The sequence below is a fragment of the Mycteria americana genome, chromosome 4 (genome assembly GCF_035582795.1).
Source record: "Mycteria americana isolate JAX WOST 10 ecotype Jacksonville Zoo and Gardens chromosome 4, USCA_MyAme_1.0, whole genome shotgun sequence".
Taxonomy (NCBI): domain Eukaryota; kingdom Metazoa; phylum Chordata; class Aves; order Ciconiiformes; family Ciconiidae; genus Mycteria; species Mycteria americana.
In genome coordinates this window covers 1220168-1239688 of record NC_134368.1, presented here as the reverse complement: position 1 = coordinate 1239688, position 19521 = coordinate 1220168, and the positions used below count along the sequence as shown (strand labels likewise).

At 63.5% G+C, this 19521-nt stretch overlaps 1 protein-coding gene across 1 annotated transcript; it reads left to right on the top strand.

Moving 5' to 3' along the window:
• Positions 1–7690: 7690 nt before the first annotated feature.
• On the top strand, positions 7691–14490 carry TEX261 (testis expressed 261). The gene is made up of 6 exons (XM_075499416.1): positions 7691–7860; positions 9098–9177; positions 9665–9818; positions 11816–11883; positions 13022–13124; positions 13561–14490. Exons 1-6 carry the CDS (start codon positions 7791–7793, stop codon positions 13674–13676), a joined length of 591 nt encoding a protein of 196 aa, XP_075355531.1. The 5' UTR covers positions 7691–7790; the 3' UTR covers positions 13677–14490.
• The last annotated feature ends 5031 nt before the right edge of the window (positions 14491–19521 follow it).

Genomic DNA, 19521 nt, shown 5'->3' with positions numbered 1-19521 from the left:
GGGCAGGGATGCATAAGGAATGGGGCTCGGCCCCGCGCGGCCGCTGCCCCCCCTTCCCACCTGCCCCCCAGAGCCGGAGGGCGGGGGGATGCGTGGGGTGAGGTATGGGGGGGGGGGTGTCTGTGGGGATGGGGGTAATAGATGTGTCTGGGGGGGTGGGGGGGGGCTGAGAAAGCTCCATGCGTGGGGATGTGCGGGGTTTGGGGGGCAAAATCCTGTCCGTGGGGATGTGTGGGGTTTGGGGGGCAAAATCCCGTCCATGGGGATGTGTGGGGCTTGGAGGGAAAATCCCAGCCATGGGGATGTGTGGGGCTTGGGGGGAAAATCCCAGCCATGGGGATGTGTGGGGCTTGGGGGGAAAATCCCAGCCATGGGGATGTGTGGGGCTTGGAGGGAAAATCCCGTCCGTGGGGATGTGTGGGGCTTGGGGGGCAAAATCCCGTCCATGGGGATGTGTGGGGCTTGGGGGGAAAATCCTGTCCGTGGGGATGTGTGGGGCTTGGGGGGCAAAATCCCGTCCGTGGGGATGTGTGGGGCTTGGGGGGAAAATCCCATCCGTGGGGATGCGTGGGGCTTGGGGGGCAAAATCCCGTCCGTGGGGATGTGTGGGGCTTGGGGGGCAAAATCCCGTCCATGGGGATGTGTGGGGCTTGGGGGGAAAATCCTGTCCGTGGGGATGTGTGGGGCTTGGGGGGCAAAATCCCGTCCGTGGGGATGTGTGGGGCTTGGGGGGCAAAATCCCATCCATGGGGATGTGTGGGGCTTGGGGGGAAAATCCCATCCGTGGGGATGAGCGGGGCCGGGGAGGGCGAGACCCCGCAGCCCGTGGGGACGCTCAGGGCTGGGGGGTGGCGGGCAGGATCCGCGGGGACCCACGGGATGAGGGAGAGCCCCCCACCCCGCTCCGTGGGGCCGCAGAGGGGCCGGGGGCGAGCGAGACACCCGGATACCTGGGGACGCCCGGGGATGCCGGGGGGCCGGGGGAGCGGGAGGCGGGGGGCCCGGTGCCACGGGCGCAGGGGGAGGCGGGGGGGGGGGAAGCAGCCCAAAGCTGTCAGACACGTGAAGGCTCGGCAGGAGGAGGGGGAAGCCGCCCACGCCGCCGCCCACGCCGCCGCCCGCGCCGCGCTCGCACGTTAATCGCGCCCGGGTGCCCCGGCAGCGCGGGCAGGGCAGGCAGCTCCCAGCGGGGCACCCAGATGAGCCTCGCGGCCGTTTTGGTGTCGGGTTGAACTGGGGAAAAAAAAGGGGAACCCCACCCCCCCCCAAAAAAAAAAAATAGCCCCCACGCAACCCAGCCCCGCAGACAGCGTGGGGCCGCGGCCACCCACCCACCGGCAGAACGAGTGCTTGGGGGGGGCTCAGGGTGCTTGGGGTACCCAGGGTGTTCAGGGTGCCTGGGGTGCTCGGGGTGCTGGGGGTGCCCAGGATGCCTGGGGTGCTTGGGGTGCTTGGGGTGCTCAGGGCGCTCAGGGTGCTCAGGGTGCTTGGGGTGCTGGGGGTGCCTGGGGTGCTTGGGGTGCTCGGGGTGCCCAGGGTGCCTGGGGTGTTGGGGGTACCCAGGGTGCTTGGGGTGCCCAGGATGCCTGGGGTGCTAGGGGTGCCTGGGGTGCTTGGGGTGCTCAGGGTGCCCAGGGTGCCTGGGGTGCTGGGGGTGCCAGGGGTGCCTGGGGTGCTCAGGGTGCCCAGGATACTTGGGGTGCTCAGGGTGCCCAGGGTGCTCAGGGTGCTGGGGGTGCTTGGGGTGCCCAGGATACTTGGGGTGCTCAGGGTGCCTGGGGTGCCCAGGGTGCTGGGGGTCCTCAGGGTGCCCAGGATATTTGGGGTGCCTGGGATGCTCAGGGTGCTCAGGGTGCCCAGGATACTTGGGGTGCTCGGGGTGCTGAGGGGTACTCAGGGTGCCCAGGGTGCTGGGGGTGCCGGGGGTGCCCAGGGTGCTCCCCCGGGCGCGGGCAGCCACCGGCCGAGTGCGTGAGCGGCCCCCGCAGCATCGGCGGCTCCCCAAAGGGGGAGAAAAGGGGGATTTGCGGGGAAAACGGGAAACCTCGGGGTGGGGGACATGGGGAGAGGGCAACGGCCCAGGAAGACCGGGCACAGCCGGCTCTGCCAACCACCGCTCCCGGCACGAACCCCCCTAAATCCAGGTCGCCGTCTCTCCAAAGAGCTTCCCAGCAGCTTTCAGTGACCGTTTTTTTGGCAGATGTTTCCAGAACCGATGTGAAAACCCGCCCGTCCCGGCAACCCCCAGAGGCCGAGCGCCGTTTGGAGAAAACCAGCTACTCTGCAACGGAAAGCACGCGGCGTTTCGGCACTTTTGGAGGGGGGAGAAGGTGCCTCGCACCCCGAACCCCCGGATTCGCTGGGGAGCTGAGCCCCTCGGGTCCTGCCGCTGCTGTATGGGCACGGCGGGCAGGAGCTCGGGGGGCAGGAGCCAGGCGAGGGGCTCGGCCGGGGATGCTCCGGGGAGCGCAGGGATGCTCTGCCCCCAGCGAGGCCGGGATGGGAGACGAGGAGCAGAAGGGGCATCCCAGGGGACATGGCAGCACCCACCCGCACCCGCACCCGCACCCGCACCCGCAGGGGCCCCGCGGCCCCTTTCCCCCCCCAGCTCCTGCCTGCCCGGGGCGGCCCCGGGGCCGGGGCTGGGGGGGCTGCGCTGGAGCCCCTGCGCGGGGATCAGCGCTCGGTCACCGAGCCCCCGGGGTCCGCGCCGGCACCGAGAGCCGCCGCCAGCCGCGCCAGGGTGCATCAGCACCCGGCTGTGCCGCCACAGCGGCGTGGGGAGCGCGGGCCTGGCCTCTGCGCACACCCACACGCACCCCCCACGCACTCCCCCGTGCACCCCCCCCTGCACACCCCGCCTATGCACACCCCCCATGCACCCCCCATGCACCCCCCCACGCACCCCCCCCTGCAGCCCCCATGCACCCCCCCTGCACCTCCCCATGCACCCCCCATGCACACCCCCCACACCCCACCATGCACACCCCCCCTGCACCTCCCCATGCACCCCCCATGCACCCCCCATGCACACCCCCATGCACCCCCCCATGCACCCCCCGCACCCCCCCATGCACCCCCCATGCACCCCCCCCATGCACCCCCCATGCACACCCCCCCACGCGCACCCCCCACTCACCCCCCCGCACCCCACCATGCACCCCCCCATGCACCCCCCATGCACCCCCCATGCACACCCCCCCCACGCACCCCCCCACGTACCCTCCGTGCACACCCCCCAGTGCAGCCCCGTGCACTTACACCCCACCCCCACGCCCCCCCACCCCCCCCCTGCACTCCCACCCCCCCCGCCCTCCCCCGCCCCCCCCGCCAGGTTTGGGGCCGAGGCGCAGGGGGCACCCCCGCCTGAGGGTGGGGGACACCCGTGGGTGCCGCGGCCCGGCGCCCACCCACCCTGGGGGAGCAACCCCCGTCCCCGCTCCCAGGGCTGGCGGGCGGGCGGAGGGCGCTGCGCCCCCCGTCACCCGCGGGGACCCCCACCTCGGCGGGGACCCCCACCCTCACGCGCCCCGAGGTGCACCCAGAGGGGACGGCGGGGGGGGGGGACGGACACGACACGGGGACGCCTCGGTGGGAGCCCCGGCAGCACCGGAGCCCGCGGCCCTGCCCCCGCCTGCGGGTGCTGCCCCGGCCACCCTGGGGTGGGGGCTCCAGGGGAGGGGGCAGCACCGGGAACCCTGCGGTAACGGCTCGGGGTGGCAGCGGCGCTCGGGCGACCCTACAATAACAAAGAGATCGTGCAACCCTACAATAACAAACGGGTCAGGTACAGAGCATGGTGCTCGGGCGACCCTACAATAACAAAGAGATCGTGCAACCCTACAATAACAAACGGGTCAGGTGTGCAGCTCGGTGCCTGTGCAACCCTACAATAACAAAGAGGTCGTGTACGCAGCTCAGTGCTCGTGTGACCCTACAATAACAAAGAGATCGTGCAACCCTACAATAACAAACGGGTCAGGTAGGGGGCTCTGTGCCTGTGCAACCCTACAATAACAAACGGGTCGTGTATACAGCATGATGCTAGTGCAACCCTACGATAACAAAGAGATCGTGCAACCCTACAATAACAAACGGGTCAGGTGTGCAGCACAGCGCTCGTGCAACCCTACAATAACAAAGAGGTCGTGCAACCCTACAAAAACAGGACGTGTACGCAGCATGGTGCTGGTGCAACCCTACAATAACAAACATGTTGTGTACACAACCCGGTGCTCATGTAACCCTACAATAACAAACAGGTCGTGTACGCAGCATGATGCTAGTGCAACCCTACAATAACAAAGAGATCGTGCAACCCTACAATAACAAACGGGTCAGGTAGGGGGCTCTGTGCCTGTGCAACCCTACAATAACAAACGGGTCAGGTACGCAGCACGGTGCCTGTGCAACCCTACAATAACAAACAGGTCGTGTATACAGCATGATGCTAGTGCAACCCTACAATAACAAAGAGATCGTGCAACCCTACAATAACAAACGGGTCAGGTGTGCAGCACAGCGCTCGTGCAACCCTACAATAACAAAGAGGTCGTGCAACCCTACAAAAACAGGACGTGTACGCAGCATGGTGCTGGTGCAACCCTACAATAACAAACATGTTGTGTACACAACCCGGTGCTCATGTAACCCTACAATAACAAACAGGTCGTGTACGCAGCATGATGCTAGTGCAACCCTACAATAACAAAGAGATCGTGCAACCCTACAATAACAAACGGGTCAGGTAGGGGGCTCTGTGCCTGTGCAACCCTACAATAACAAACGGGTCAGGTACGCAGCTCGGTGCCTGTGCAACCCTACAATAACAAACAGGTCGTGTATACAGCATGATGCTAGTGCAACCCTACAATAACAAAGAGATCGTGCAACCCTACAATAACAAACAGGCCGTGTACACAACCCGGCGCTCGGGCAACCCTACAAAAACAAACGGGTCAGGTACAAAGCTCGGCGCTCGTGCGACCCTGCCGTACCGGCTCGGGGGGCCGAGCCCCCTCTCTCACAACCCCGCGCCCGCGCCGGGGGTAAACAGCCCACCTCGCGCAACCCCACCGCACCGCGGCGGGAGCAGCGTCCGTCACCAGCACCCCCTTTCCCCCCCCCGGCCCCCCCTTTCCCTCCCAGCACCCCCTTTCCCCCCATCACCCCCTTTCCCCCCACCGCCCCCCTTCCCCCCCCGGCCCCGCTGCCTCTCCCCGGGGTCTCCCCGCTCCGGGCCCGCGGGGGGGGGCTGGGCTGCACCCCCTCTCCTGGGGGTGCTCCGGGCACCCAGAGAGCCGCGGGCCGGGGGAGACGGGAGATGGGGGAGAGGGGCGGCGCCTGCGGAGCGGGGGGGGCAGGGGGGGCAGGGGGGATACAGGGGGTGCAGGGGGGATATAGGGGGGTGCAGGGGGATTCAGGGGGGATACAAGGGGTGCAGGGGGATGCAGGGGGGATACAGGGGGTGCAGGGGGGATATAGGGGGGATATGGGGGGTGCAGGGGGGATACAGGGGGTGCAGGGGGGATATAGGGGGTACAGGGGGGATACAGGGGGTGCAGAGGGGTGCAGGGGGATGCAGGGGAGATATGGGAGGGTGCAGGGGGGGTGCAGAGGGGTGCAGGGGGGATATAGGGGGTGCAGGGGGGATATGGGGGTGCAGGGGGGCGCAGGGGGGATATAGGGGGTACAGGGGGGATACAGGGGGTGCAGGGGGATGCAGGGGGGATATGGGAGGGTGCAGGGGGGATATAGGGGGGTGCAGGGGGATACAGGGGGTGCAGAGGGGTGCAGGGGGATGTGGGGGGATACAGGGGGGCGCAGGAAGGATGCAGGGGGTGCAGGGGGGTGCAGGGGGTGCAGGGGATGCCGGGGGATGCAGGGAGACATGGGGGGATGCAGTGGGGTGTCCGGTGGATGCAGTGGGGTGCAGGGCGGTGCAGGGGGGTGCAGAGGGGTGCAGGGGGGATACAGGGGGTGCAGGGGGTGCAGGAAGGATGCAGGGGGGTGCGGGGGGTGCGGGGGGATTCATGGGGATGCAGGAAGGATGCAGGGGGTGCAGAGGGGTGCAGGGGGTGCAGGGGGATTTGGGGTGCAGGGGGTGCAGGGGGTGCAGGGGGATGCGGGGAGACGTGGGGGGATGCAGGGGGGTGCCCGGTGGATGCAGGGGGGTGCAGGGGGGTGCTAAGCGTGCCCCAAAGCTGCAGCCCCGGGGAGGTGAGAGCGAGGCGGGCGGTGCCAGGCGGGGGGGGGCCCGGTGCGGGCCAAGGGCTCCTGCCCTCCCACCCCTGCCAGCCCCCTGCCCGCCCCCCCTGCGAGCCCCCTGCCCTCCCCCTCCTGCCAGCCCCCTGCCCGCCCCCCCCGCCCGCCCCCTCCAGCCCCGCTGGGGGCAGCGGCGGCCCCGAGCGGGGTCCCCAGCTCCGTCCCCGCTGTCCCCGGGCCGCGGGGGGCACCTGCGTGTACCAACAGCCCAGTACCAACCCAGTGCAGCCCAGTGCATCCCAGTGCAGCCCCACTGCAGCCCAGTGACACCCAGTGCAGCCCAGTACCAACCCAGTACAGCCCAGGCACACAGTGGGTCAGGGTTCGGCCCAGCATGGGGTGCTGGGGTGGGGGTCCCCGTGAGGTCCCTATGTGGGTGCAGGGGGTCCCAGCCTGGGGTCCCCATGTGGGTGCAAGGATCCCGATATGGGTGCAGGGAGTCCCTATATGGATGCAGAGGGTGCCCATATAGGTGGAAGGGGTCCTATATGGGTGCTGGGGTCCCAGCCCTGGGCCCCTCGGTAGATGTAGGGGTCCCTATATGGATGGAGAGAGTCCCTATATGGGTGCAGAGGTACCTATATGGGTGCTGGGGTCCCTATGTGAGTGTGAGGGGTCCCTATATGGGTGCAGAGGAACCCCTGAATGGGTGCAGGGGTCCCTATACAGCATTTGGGGTCCCTGCGCGGGTGCAGAGGGGGTCCCTATAGGTGGGGGGGGTTCTATATGGTTGCAGGGGGTCCCCGTACACAGGTTTGGGGGGTTCCCTGTACAGTTTGGGGGGGTCTCCGTGCAGTTTGGGGTCCCTGCACGGTTTGGGGGGGTTCTTGTGTGGTTTGGGGGTCCCTGAATGGTTTTGGGGGGTCCCCGTACAGTTCGGGGTCCCTATATGGTTTGGGGGGGTCCCTGTGTGGTTTGGGGTTCCCTGTGCGTCTTGGGGACCCTGTACGGTTTTGGGGCATCCCTGTACAGTTGGGGGGGTCCCTGTGTGGTTCGGGGTCCCTATACGGTTTTGGGGGTCCCTTTACAGTTGGGGGGTCCCTGTGCACTTTGAGGGGTCCCTGTACGGTTCGGGGTCCCTGTAGAGTATGGGAGGGTCCCTGTGTACTTCGGGGTGTCTCTGTACGGTTTGGGGGGGTCCGTGTATGGTTCGGGGGGTCCCTGTATGGTTCGGGGTCCTGCACAGTTTGGGGGGTTCCCATACGGTTTGGGGTGGTCCCTGGGCGTTTCTAGGCCCCCCCGCGGTTCGGGGTCCCTGTACAGTTTTGAGGGTCCCTGTGCGTTTCGGGGTGTCCCCCCCCCCCCCCGCGTTTCGGCTCCCCCCGCCTCCACCCGCGGCGGCGGAGCGCGACGCGGGAGCCCTCCACGCCTGCAGGGGTCGCTGTAGCGCCTGGCGGCGGCGGCCGGGCCGGGCCGGGAGCGTCTCTCTTGTTCCGGCGCCGCGTGGTCAGAGCCGCGCGCCGCCGCCACAGCGGGAGCAGGAACCGGGAGCGGCGGGGCCCGGCCCGACCCGGCCCGTCCCCGCCATGTGGTTCATCTACGCGCTGAGCTGGCTGTCCCTGCTCATCCAGGTGGCCTTCGTCACCCTGGCGATCGGTGAGCCCGCCGCCGGGGGTCTGCCGGGGGCCGGGACCCTCGGGGGTGCCGCCGCTCGGGGTCTGGGCCCGGCCGCGGGCTCCTTCTGGGGGTTGTCGCGATATGTCGGGCGTTTCTCGGCAGCGAGGTGGCTTCGGGGAGGGGGCGGCCTGGGCTCCTGCTGGGACCGGGTTCGGGGCCGCCGGTCCAGCACCTCCCGTGGGCCGGGGCCCGGCCGGGGTGTCCCGAGGTCCCCTGGGTTCCCCAGAGTTTGGGGGGGTCCCCTGGGTGCCCCTGAGGCCTCTGAGTGCCCCTGAGGTCCTGTGGGTGCCCCAGAGATTGGGGGGTCCCCTGGGTGCCCCTGAGGTCCTGTGGATGCCCCAGAGATTGGGGGGTCCCCTGGGTGCCCCTGAGGCCTCTGAGTGCCCCTGAGATCCTGTGGGTGCCTGAGTCTGGGGGTCCCCTGGATGCTCCTGGGATCCTGTGGATGCACTAGAGTCTGGGGGTCCCCTGGGTGCTCCTGAGGTGCTGTGGATGCCCCAGCGTTTGGGGGTCTGCTGGGTGCCCCTGAGGTGCTGTGGGTGCCCCAATGCCCCAGAGTCTGGGGGTCCCCTGGGTGCTCCTGAGGTCCTGTGGATGCCCCAGAGATTGGGGGGTCCCCTGGGTGCCCCTGAGGTGCTGTGGGTGCCCCAATGCCCCAGAGTCTGGGGGTCCCCTGGGTGCTCCTGAGGTCCTGTGGATGCCCCAGAGTTTGGGGGTCCGCTGGGTGCCCCTGAGGTGCTGTGGGTGCCCCAATGCCCCAGAGTCTGGGGGTCCCCTGGGTGCTCCTGAGGTCCTGTGGATGCCCCAGAGTTTGGGGGTCTCCTGGGTGCCCCTGAGGTGCTGTGGGTGCCCCAATGCCCCAGAGTTTGGGGGTCCCCTGGGTGCCCCTGAGGTGCTGTGGATGCCCCAGAGTTTGGGGGTCCGCTGGGTGCCCCTGAGGTGCTGTGGGTGCCCCAATGCCCCAGAGTTTGGGGGTCTCCTGGGTGCCCCTGAGGTGCTGTGGATGCCCCAGAGTTTGGGGGTCTCCTGGGTGCCCCTGAGGTGCTGTGGATGCCCCAATGCCCCAGAGTTTGGGGGTCCCCTGGGTGCCCCAGAGGGTCGCGGGGAGGTGGGGCACCCCGGCCCTTCAGTCCTTCCCAGAGGGGGTGAGCGTGGACCCCCACGGCTGAGGGCACCGGTGTTTGCCGCGGGGCTGAGCCAGGCGTTTCTCCCGCAGCTGCTGGGCTGTACTACCTGGCGGAGCTGATCGAGGAGTACACGGTTGTCACCAGGAGGATAATCAAATACATGATCTGGGTAAGTCCCTGTGCTTGCGGAGACGGGCGGCTCCTTGCCAAAATCACCCCTGGGGCAGCAGCGGGGCTGGCAGAGCGGCTGTGGCGTGGGACGTTGGCTCTGGGTGGAGGGGACAAGCGCTCGGGAAGCTCCCGCTTCCCAAAGCGGCTCCGGTTCCCGAGGAGGGAGGTTGGCAGGGACCGCTTCGATCGGCGCCTCGCTAATCCTTCCTAACCCCTGCTGGGTGACACCTCTCCCCCCTGGCTGGGGAAACTGAGGCCCAGCCGCGGCGTGTCCTACCAGGAGCTGCAGCAGCGAGGTCGCATTCCCCTTTGGACCTTTCCCAAGGGGCCGGTGCCGAGCGGGAGGTGGGTGGGGAGACGCAGTGCCGTCGGAGCACACTAAAAATCACCTTGATCGTGGCAGGATTCCTGCCTGCGCCCCTGCCCGCGGTCCCGCTGTCTGCACCCCCGTGTTTGCCCCGGGCAACCCCCGTTCTCTCTTCCAGTTCTCCTCGGCCGTGCTGGTCGGCCTCTACCTCTTCGAACGCTTTCCTGGTTTCATGGTGGGCGTGGGGCTCTTCACCAACCTGGTCTACTTCGGTTTGCTGCAGACCTTCCCCTTCATCGTCCTGACGTCCTCCAATTTCATCCTGTCCTGCGGTGAGTGGGGCCCTCGCCTTCCCGTGGGAGCGGGCGCTGGGGCGGGGGAAGCCTCGTCACCCTCGTGGGTGGGCTCTGGGTGGCAGCAAAGGTTTGGGTTTTGCTGTTGCAGCCCCCGTGGCTTTCAGAAGGACTTTGAGCTTTGTGCAGTACTCTTTAATCGCGCTTTATGATGCGGCTGCCGTAATTATGGGCTGGGCCTGCTGACACGGGAAGCGCCTTCGGTTGCGTGCCCCGGTGCAGAGCCAGCGACGCCGGGCTTCCCCGGGCACCCTCCGCTTCGCCCTGCGGCCGGCTCCGCTCCAAAGTCAGGCGGCAGCGCTAGGAAAAGGAGATCCCGGCTGGCCCAAAGCTCGGCATCCTCCCTGCAGACCCCCCTGTTCCGGGCGTTCACTGGGTCTTGGTAAAGAGCAGGAAGGATTTGAAGCAAGCTACAAAACCCGGCGTGTGCAATTACAGCCTGACGTCACGCTGGGCCGCGCGAGACGCTGCGTGTGTGTCGTCGTAAGGAGCTGATATCTAGAGAAAGGAAAGCTTTGAGACAAGTGTCCACAATTAATGTGGAAATTCATCAGGGTGCCTGGAGAAAGCCCTGTTAGAAAAGCGCATTGCTGAGCGTAAATCGGGGATTTTTAGTTTGCACGTTCGCACCTTTGCTGTGGTATTTGCTGAGCCCGTGTCTGCGGCCGCCGTGGCTCCGTCCCCGGCTGGGCTGCGGGCTGCCTGGGCAAGCCCTGGTGCGAGATGGGCACGAGGGTCTCTCCTCTTCTTCTGAGCGGCTGGCGCAGGGTTGGTTGTGGTGTGAGGTCGGGCAGGGGCTTAAATTAGCGGCACCGATATTTTGGCCGAAGCAGGCAGCGTAGTCGTTTGTCTGCCGCGCTCGGCTGATGAACAGCCGGAACCGTGTCGTAGGCTGAACCCGGGAGCAGCCCCGCCGCTGGGTCTGGGGACGTGGGCCGGTAGCTCTGCCAATTAAACTGGTTTTTGGCTGCTTGAGTAGGTCGAATGGTTTCCTCCCACCGCGAGCTGCCGAGTCTCCTGCGTGTTTTAGTGTCCTCTGCACGGATCTGACTTCGAATCTCTGCTCTGAGTGATTTGTAGTGACACCTTAAGTAGCGAACGGGCAAAATTTCTTCCAGCGTGACTTTCTGGAGCCCTTAAGCACGTTCAGGGTGCTGTCTGTGTATCTCTGTACGTACCTTTGCTCCTCAAAGCATTCACGTAGGCAGGGTTTTATCCGCTACTTGCGAATGAGCGTAGCTGTCGCGTGGTGCGTAGATCAGGAGCTGCGTTTTCTGGCAGACCTGCACTCTCGTCTGGATCTTCGGTGACGTCCTTAGGCTGGAGAGGACGATAAAGCAGCACGGGACGCAGCGTTTCGTGTCGGGGCTGTCTCTTGCTGGGGCTCTACTGACCCGGTGCCCCTGGGCTGGGGCTGCTGTCTTGGCACCTCAAATAAAAGGCGAAAGAAGCTCCGATTCCTGCCTCTTAAGAGCGAAGTGGTGTTTTTTGCCGCTGAGGACAGCGCTAACCCCGCTGTCCTGGCCGCATTTCAGCTTGACTTGGTTTACAGATGGCAGAAGAGCTTCTCTCCGCAGCAGCTGTCGGGGACGTGGGGTTTTTCACCACTTCTCTCAGCGCTGCGGAGCATTAGCAAGTGTCAGGCTGGGCTCTCCAGGGTGCCCTCGGGGACACGGAGAATAAAACACCAGAGGGACGAGGAAACTCGACCGGGGCTGCACAGAGTACCGGAATGGAGCTGGGATGGGGGCACTCTGGCTGCTCGCACCGTTTCTCACTAGATGCGTGAAAATATTTTAGCCACGGCAGGGTTCCAGGTGTACGGGGGGGGCGGCGGGGAAGGGGACGCGCGGCAGGGAGGAGCTGCTCCTCGTGGGGTCTGCGGAGGCGGATGTCCTCGTCCGGGGGGCCTTGGAATACGCCGATGGGATTTCTTCCAGGCTGGAGACTGACTTTGCTGTGTTTTCCTTTGGCAGTGCTGGTTATATTCAATCACTACTTAGCGTTCCAGTACTTCGCCGAGGAGTATTACCTGTTCTCTGAGGTGAGAGACCTTCGGGAAGGAGTCGATCCGGGTTCTTCTCCCTCCCACCAGCAGCTCCACGCTGGCTGGAGAAGGGAGAGGAAAATGCCATTTTTGCCGTCAGCAGTAAGACACGCTGAGGATATTTTTCGCAGCCCTTCCCTGGGGGTTCCTGTGCTTGTTCCCTCAGAACTACCGGGGAAGCTGCAGTTTCTTTTCTCGGGTGTGGACTTGGGGCTTTCTCAGCCAGCTGAAGAGCAGAAGAAATACTGAATCTTAAGCGCAGATTTTTTTTTTTTTTTCCTGAAGTGCTAAAAACTAGGAAAAATAGAAAATAATACTATTTTAAATTTTTTTTACAAGCTAACCACAAATCACTTCCCTTATGGCATAATTGCTCCTCGTTATTTTTATGTCTTCTGTTGCACCGGCCCAGAGAAAGGTCCGGATTCACAGAGGGGCTTGTTTGGGCCCAACAGTAGCTGCTACTTAGCGCAAATTTTACAAACAAACAAAAAAACCCTCCACCACAATGAAAAAACAACCACCTTTTTATGAAACCGAACGCTTCTTCAGCATTTCCATGCACAAGAAGGCCGGTGTGGCGGCTCAGCACCTCTCGGCTCGGCTCTCCCCAAACCGCAGCGGCCGCTCGCCCGAGCGCCGACTCCTCGTGCTACGCCAGCGTCCCACCCCGGGGCAGGAGGAGCAAGCGCAGGTCTTGACTCTTCCTTTTAGTCCCTGGAAGGCGTGAAGAGGATTTAATTAGTCATAACAGCACAGCCAATTTCCTGCTTGTTTAATTGCGCTCTTTAAAATTCTGGTTTTTGGGGAGCAGTAAAGATTTTCAGGCGCCTAGAACGGGAGCAAGGGCTTTTCCTGCACACCCTGTCCTTCCGTGGAAGTTGCTGGTTGAATTTTATCCCCTTATCAGCTTTGCAGGGCGACGCTATCTCAGCACCCGAGAGACTCGGGAGAAGGTTGAGTCGTGGTTCTCCCCCTTCAGTGCCCTTTCTCTCGAGGGGTTCAGGTAGAAATTTGGGGCGTATCGTAGGGAGGTACAGCTGGGGCCGAGGCAGCACTCGTGGGCGTCAGCGTGGGAAGGGCGACTGGGTGCGTTGCGGCTCGGCTCTCACTGTCTCTCTTGCTCTGCCCGCAGGTTCTCGCCTACTTCACGTTCTGCCTGTGGTTAATTCCTTTTGCTTTTTTCGTCTCCTTGTCGGCCGGAGAGAACGTCCTGCCTTCCACGGTGCAGCCTGGAGGTGAGCGCTCCTGAGGCCCGGGCAGATGCCCGCTGGTTTTTGGCAGAGGCTGCGCTCAACGCACCCCATTCCCGTTGCACGGAGGAGGGGAGGGGGGCAGCTGGTCGGGTAAACCCTTCCAAAAGCCGAGGCAGGAAAGTGGGGGGCTTCTGCAGGGTGAGGGTGAGCAGAGTGGGGGGCTGTTCCGGCTTTACATCCTGCATCTCTGCAGTCCTGGAGCCCTGTCGCTTTCCCAGGACTCTCCCTACAGCTCAAGGAAGGGAGCTCAGGGTTTGGGCTCCCTGGCAGTGCCTTACTGGAGCACCCAGGTAGGCCAGATGTGAGCAAACCAGAAACTTTCGTGCTTTAAAGGCAGCTCGCCCTGAAACCAGACGCCTCATCCCAGGGCTGGCCGTCAGCGGGATTGTGCTTGATTGTTCTTCCCTTCTCTCCACAGACGACGTGGTCTCCAACTACTTCACCAAGGGGAAGAGGGGCAAGCGCTCCGGCATCCTCCTCATCTTCTCTTTCATCAAGGAGGCCATCCTGCCCAGCCGACAGAAGATTTATTGAGCCCCGGATGCAGCCGGCGTTGGCCGCGGTGAAGGAGCGGGGCAGACCCAAACTGTGCAGAGGGCTGCGAGGCAGCGCTGTCTCCAGGCCTCGCTCAAACCCTCCTCCATGTCTCTCAAAGGGATTTTGCTAGGAACATATAAACCGGGCGATGGCCGGAGGTGCCAGCAGCGCTGGACAGACGTGCGGGGAGGGCTCGCGCCTTTTTATACAGCTCTGCTGATCCCCCGGGACTGTGTGCGAGAAGGATGTTTGGCTCCAGCCGAGCGCGAGGAGGGGCCGGCCTCTCGGGGACCTGGGAGGTGTTATCATCGGCTGGGGTTTAAAGCCAGGATTTTGCGTGTGGTGTAGTTTGGCCGGGAGGGAACCGTTCCCTCGGTGCGGCAGCAGAACGCATTTGACATTTAAGTGAGGTTTACAGAGAGCCATTAATTAAAAAAAAAAAAAAAAAAAGTAACCAAACTGTCGAACTCCCCCGTATTCCCGCTGGGAGCCTGCCAGCGCCGGAGGATGCCGGTGTCCCCCCACGCAGCACGCGTCGGGAGGGGAGTGTGAGGCTGGGGGCCTCTCCTGCGCCCCGCAGCTGCGGGGAGGTGACCTGGAAGGACTCGATGTTGCTTCTTGTTTGATTTTAATGTTGGAAATACCCACTTTTCCCTTCTCTGGTTTCGCTAGAAGCCTCCCTGAGCGGCCGGGATGCTGCGGCAGCGCTGGCTGGCCGAGCGAGGCCCCGGGAAGCCGTTTCACAGAGAGCGATTCTCGGCTCCACGTGCGTGGGCGTGAGGGGAGTGAGACGCTGAGCGAATCACCTCGGCTTCCCAGTGCTGCTAAACTCACCAGGTCTCCTTTCCTAAAGGGGAAAAAAAAAACCAATCGTACTGAGAAGGAGGTGAACCCTTTGTTCTTGTTCCTTGTAATCATAAAAAAAACCCTGTTTTTTTTCCCCCCTTTTTTTGCTTCGTCGTTGGTCACCTTCAGCCTGTGCCAGAACTAGATCTCCCCGTGCTCTCCCACGCGGCCGTAGCGCAGGACCGCCCCGCTCGGCAGCGCGGTTTCACGGTTCGGGAAGGCTTTTTGAGGAGTTTCTGAGGAAAATGGCTCATTTTGTGACCAGTGAAGGTGAAGGTGAGGCACGCGGTCCCACCCCTCCCTGCCCCTGGGTTTGTTCAGGGCCCGCTAACGCCGGCGTGTTTTGATGCTGATTTCATAGAAGCGTGGTTTGTGTTTGAGAGCTGCTTGTCTAATAAAGGCTGTAGATGAAGTTTGCCTTATTAGAGAGGCTGGATGCGGTGTTGTCCCTCCGGTTCACAAGCATTGGGCTCCGGTGTTGAGGCCGTGTCGCGTGGGGGAATCGCCCTCTGTGCATGCCGATGGTGGGGGGTTTTTTAATTATTATTTTGTTAGAGAAATAGTGGAGGACGAGAGAGCTATCGAGGGGACCTGAGGGAGAGGTTAATCGCTGAGAGGGGTTAGCAGGAGGTGTGTATTTTCAGCACAGAGCGCTCTGTTATCGGGGAGTCAGAGAAATGAAGGCGAAAGCGCTGGAAGCGGAGCGATTAGTAGCAGGCAAAGCACGCAAGAAGATGCGAGGGCATGGGTGGGAGAAAACCATCCGCCTCGCCCGTAGCGCTGGGAAGCTCCTGGGAAAGCTGCTCCCCAGCTTGGGTGACGGGCTGTAATTTTGCTTCAAGGCCACAGGGTGGGGGACGCCGGGCCCTTGCTCTGTCCCCTGCCCCGGCTCGCTGCTGCCTGGGCGAGCAGCGGGACGAGCCGGAGGCTTTTGCTCCCTTCCCTGATGGAGAGGTTCCCTGATGGAGAGGTTTAAGCTTGACTAAATTTAGGCTGAAAAATAGCTTTCCAGCCACGGAGGAGGGAGGCGGATGCCGGCAGCGCTGGGGGTGGCACCGGGGAGGGCAGCAGGCTGCCGCGAAGCTCCTGGATGTGTGTTCACAGCTCTGCTCCAAACTGTGTTTAACAGTTTCCATCGCCGCGGGTGCAGCCAGATGGGCCGGGGCAGGCGAGATCCGCTGGAGATCCGCTGGCCGTGGGCGGCCGGCGAGGCGAATCCTCCCCGGGCTGGGGCTGCGTGACGTGCGGGGCACGGGCGAGGATGGCAGGGCAAGCGCCGTGCCCCTCGCCAGCCTCGGGTCAGGTTGTAAATTGAGTTTTGTCTCTCTGAACGTGATGTAGGAGGGATGGAAACCTCCGTGAGAGCTGTCAGTGCCGCGACGGGGGGAGCGAGGCACGGTGGAGGGCTCTTTCTGCCGGGTACAGCAGGAAAAGCAGAGCCCCAGGACTCCTCCGCCCCTGAACCAGTGGATAGGGTGTAAACGGGGAAGATCAGTAGCTTTTAATGTCCCTTTTACCGAGTCTCTTTAATCCTCGTTTTCCTGTTCACTTCGCCAGAAAGCGAGGGTAGATTACTTTGTATTTTTCCAGATGACAAATCCATTTTTCCCCGAGTGCTGCTTGTGATCGTCGGGTGTTTAAGATGTTAATGACACACATTTCTTTTGAGCTGAACCACATTCAGATAAGTCGCGTAACTGGATGAGAGCGAGCGAAACCCTATAAATATTTAAAAGGTGAGCAGCAGAAAAAGCCCCACCGAAGGCTACGGCTGCGAGGACCGTGCTCGGCTCCCCGGCTGGGCTCTCGGCTCCTGCTGTAGGCAGAGAGGTTTGGGGCTCGGTCCTGAAAACGCACCCTCTCGCAGGAGCCCGGCTTGGGTCAAAGCACCCCGTTCCCTGCCCCGAAACACGGGAACCCCGGGAAATCCGATGAATAAGACACAAAATCTCTCGTTATTCACAGGGCTGAGGCAAGGATGCTCCGGAGTCCCACCCGCAGAGGGTTTGCGAGAAGCTCCGGCTTAAGAAGAAGTGTGAATTACTGCTTTGATTAAGTATTTAGAAGTCATATATATTAATATGCGGCTGTCCTCCCAAGCCACTCTGCTCGGCGGCTCTCGGCAGCTCTCCCCTGGCCGCGGTGGCTCCGGCGGCTTGGGGACGGTGCGGTCGGTGTGGCACGGCTTTCCCGTCCCGCGGGAGCGGAGCCGGCATTGATTTTCATGGGTGTTTGGAGGGTGTAATCAGGGGAGAGGAATTCACTCGATACGGAGCGGGCAGAGCGCAGGCAGCGCGGCGGTGGGAAAGGGCAGGCTGCCGATGAGTAACCGCGCTCGGGCCGTGGCATTTCCCCCGACGGCGCCGAGCGGGTGCGCGGGGAGGCCGAATTCGGCGGGGATGGAAACGCAAGAGCCAGGTGGTGCTGGGTCCCTTGCGCTGGGAATCGCCCGAAAAGCTGGATTTGGAGAAATTCCGCTTTGGCCAGGGAAGGAGGAACGGAGGGGGGGGGGGGCTGAACCGGTTGAGCTGGTCCCAGCGCTGTGGTCCCCGCGGCTCTTGCTTTCTTTTCCAGTAAGAGGATCTGTTCACCAAGCTGACATTCATCCTTCAGTCTGGTGAGCTCGTACGGCTCGCGAGCAGCCTTTCCTTGTCTGCTTTCCACATGGCAGCCCTCAGGTGCCTGGAGAATCGAAAGGCCAGGACGAGAAAGGCTCGGTAATTAGAAAGATAAGCTCCTTGCCTTAAATATTTTAGTTCAAGTTGTCTACGCCTTTGAGAAGGAAAAAGAAAATGTATTTAAAAAAAAAAAAAAAGAAAGGGACGGAGTGCTGTAATACAGTGACGTGTTCTGGCTGTCCCTGCGGAAGTCCCCACCGCCAGTCCCCCGGGAAGGGACCTGTCCCCTCCTGGGATGCGTGGGAAGCAGCCCGTCCCCTCTGCGATGCCAGCGGAGCGGGTTTCCTGGCACGTCCTTACTCCTTTGGGCCGTTCAGTCTGATCCCAGACAGCTCTTTAATTATTGCAAAAAGGCAGCAGGAGATCGTTGGCCGGTACATAAAGCCAGGCTACAAGGCAGGCGTGCATCTTTAACGGGGAGAATAATTAACTCCTGGAAGGCGAGGCGGTGCGGAAGGGGGGACGCTGGGCAGCAGCCGCCGTCCTGGCTCCGATTTTAGAGCTAAAAATAGTTAGGTCCTGGCTCCTAACTATTTAGAAAAGAAAGGAAGGGTCCTGCCCGCATCCTGCCCCTCCCCAGGGTTCAGCAGCCCTGGCTTAGCCCTCTATAGGGGATGCCGGACGTACGTGCCCGCTTCTATAGGGGCCTGACCCCACCCTGCAAACCTGTCCCGACGCCCTCCGCATCCCTGCGGCATCGTCCCGGGGAAGGGGTGGCCCCTCCGCCCGGGGAAGGGACGGTTGGGGACCCAGCAGCCAGCCCTGGCACGTGGCTTTCCCCCCAAAACCGTGCTCCGGGGGGTGCTGATGGCTGAGCCGCTGCCGCGGGCTCCCAGGTTTTTCTCCCAGGTTTTTCTCCCAGGCCCAGCCCGTCCTCCCTGCCCCAAGTTCGGGGCCTGAACGGGGCAATAATTGCAGGTATTTTGTGCAGTATTAATTGCAATAATTGCAGACGCCCCGAGAGGAGAAAGGGAATGGCCCTGGCTAATTAAGCATCTGGTGCCAGGGGTGAGGATGCTTTGCTTTCCCCTGGCCCGGTGTTTCCTGCCCCCAACAAGGCGGCCGAGCTGGAGAAACCCCCATTAAATTCAGGTTTTGTTGTTTTTTTAGATTTGAAAGGAAGAGCCGTGGCTTGAGAGCTCCTCGGGCCGGAGGGAGGGATGGGAGCCGCTGTCACCGAAACCAGCCCTTGAACCCCCGCATCCCCCTCTCCCAGCGTATTCCGGCGGTGCCGGGGTCCCGCTCTTGTTGGCGTTGCGGTGGGCGAGGTGGGAGCTCGGCTGTACGAAGCTGCTCGCTTTCCTGCCGCGCGCGAGGGGCTGCCTCGGAGCCCCCCAAACGCCCCTGCCGCGGCCTGGGGCAGGGAGAGGGGATGGGGGGGGGGGGTGCCACCCCTAAGGGTGCCCCGGCAGGGCGGGTGCCTTGGGACCACGGCACCCCTCGGAGCAGAGCCGTGCTCCTCACCTCCGAGTACCCAGATACACCGAGGCCTTTCCCCGGGCTGGGAACGGCCCCGCAGCCCCTCCACGGCCGCTCGGCCGGAGATGGGGATCCCTCGGGGGGGGGAGATCCCTCGGGGATCCCTCGGAGATGGGGATCCCTGGGGGGGGAGCTGGGGGGCTGTAGCAGCTCAACCGGCCTCCCACGGAAAACCCGAGACCTTCAGGGGTCTGGGGCTTTTCCTTCACCAGGAGAGGTTTAGGTCTCGCTCCCCAGGGTCCCAGCCAAAAGCTGCAGAGGGGGGTGACCGTGGGGGTCCCAGCCCCCCCATGCCGCCAGTCGGGGCTCAGAGCTTTCCCGGGGGCTCCGCTGGCACCAAGAGGGGTCTCGCAGCCCCTGGCCGGCACCGGCGGTATGCGGCGGCTACCTGTGCCGTGGTGGGGCATCTCCGGCAGAGCGGGGCCGGCACCAGGGCGGGGGGGGGGGGGGGGGGGCAGCTTATTCTGCCCTGGCACAAGTCCAGGTCCCCTCGTTCAGGGCTCTGGGTGCCGTTTACCCGCTTAAACGTGGAGATTTCAGACTGCAAAGGTGAAGGGGGACGCAAATATCTCCTCGCGGCAGGCAAGGGCCACGTCACGCGTGTCCCTGCCCGGCGGCCGGGCACCCTAGGGTGGCAGGAGGGTGGGTGCCCCGCTCCCCTCCGGCGAGGTCTCTTGCCGGGACCGGTTTGCAGCAGCTCCGCTGCCGCCCACCCCGGCCCCAGCCCCGTCCCGCTGCCACCCTCGCCCGGCAGACGTGCCGCCCCGGTGACGACGCAGGGTGCGGGTTGTCAACCCGGTGCCGCCTCGCTTTAATTAAAGCGCGAGAGGATGCAAACT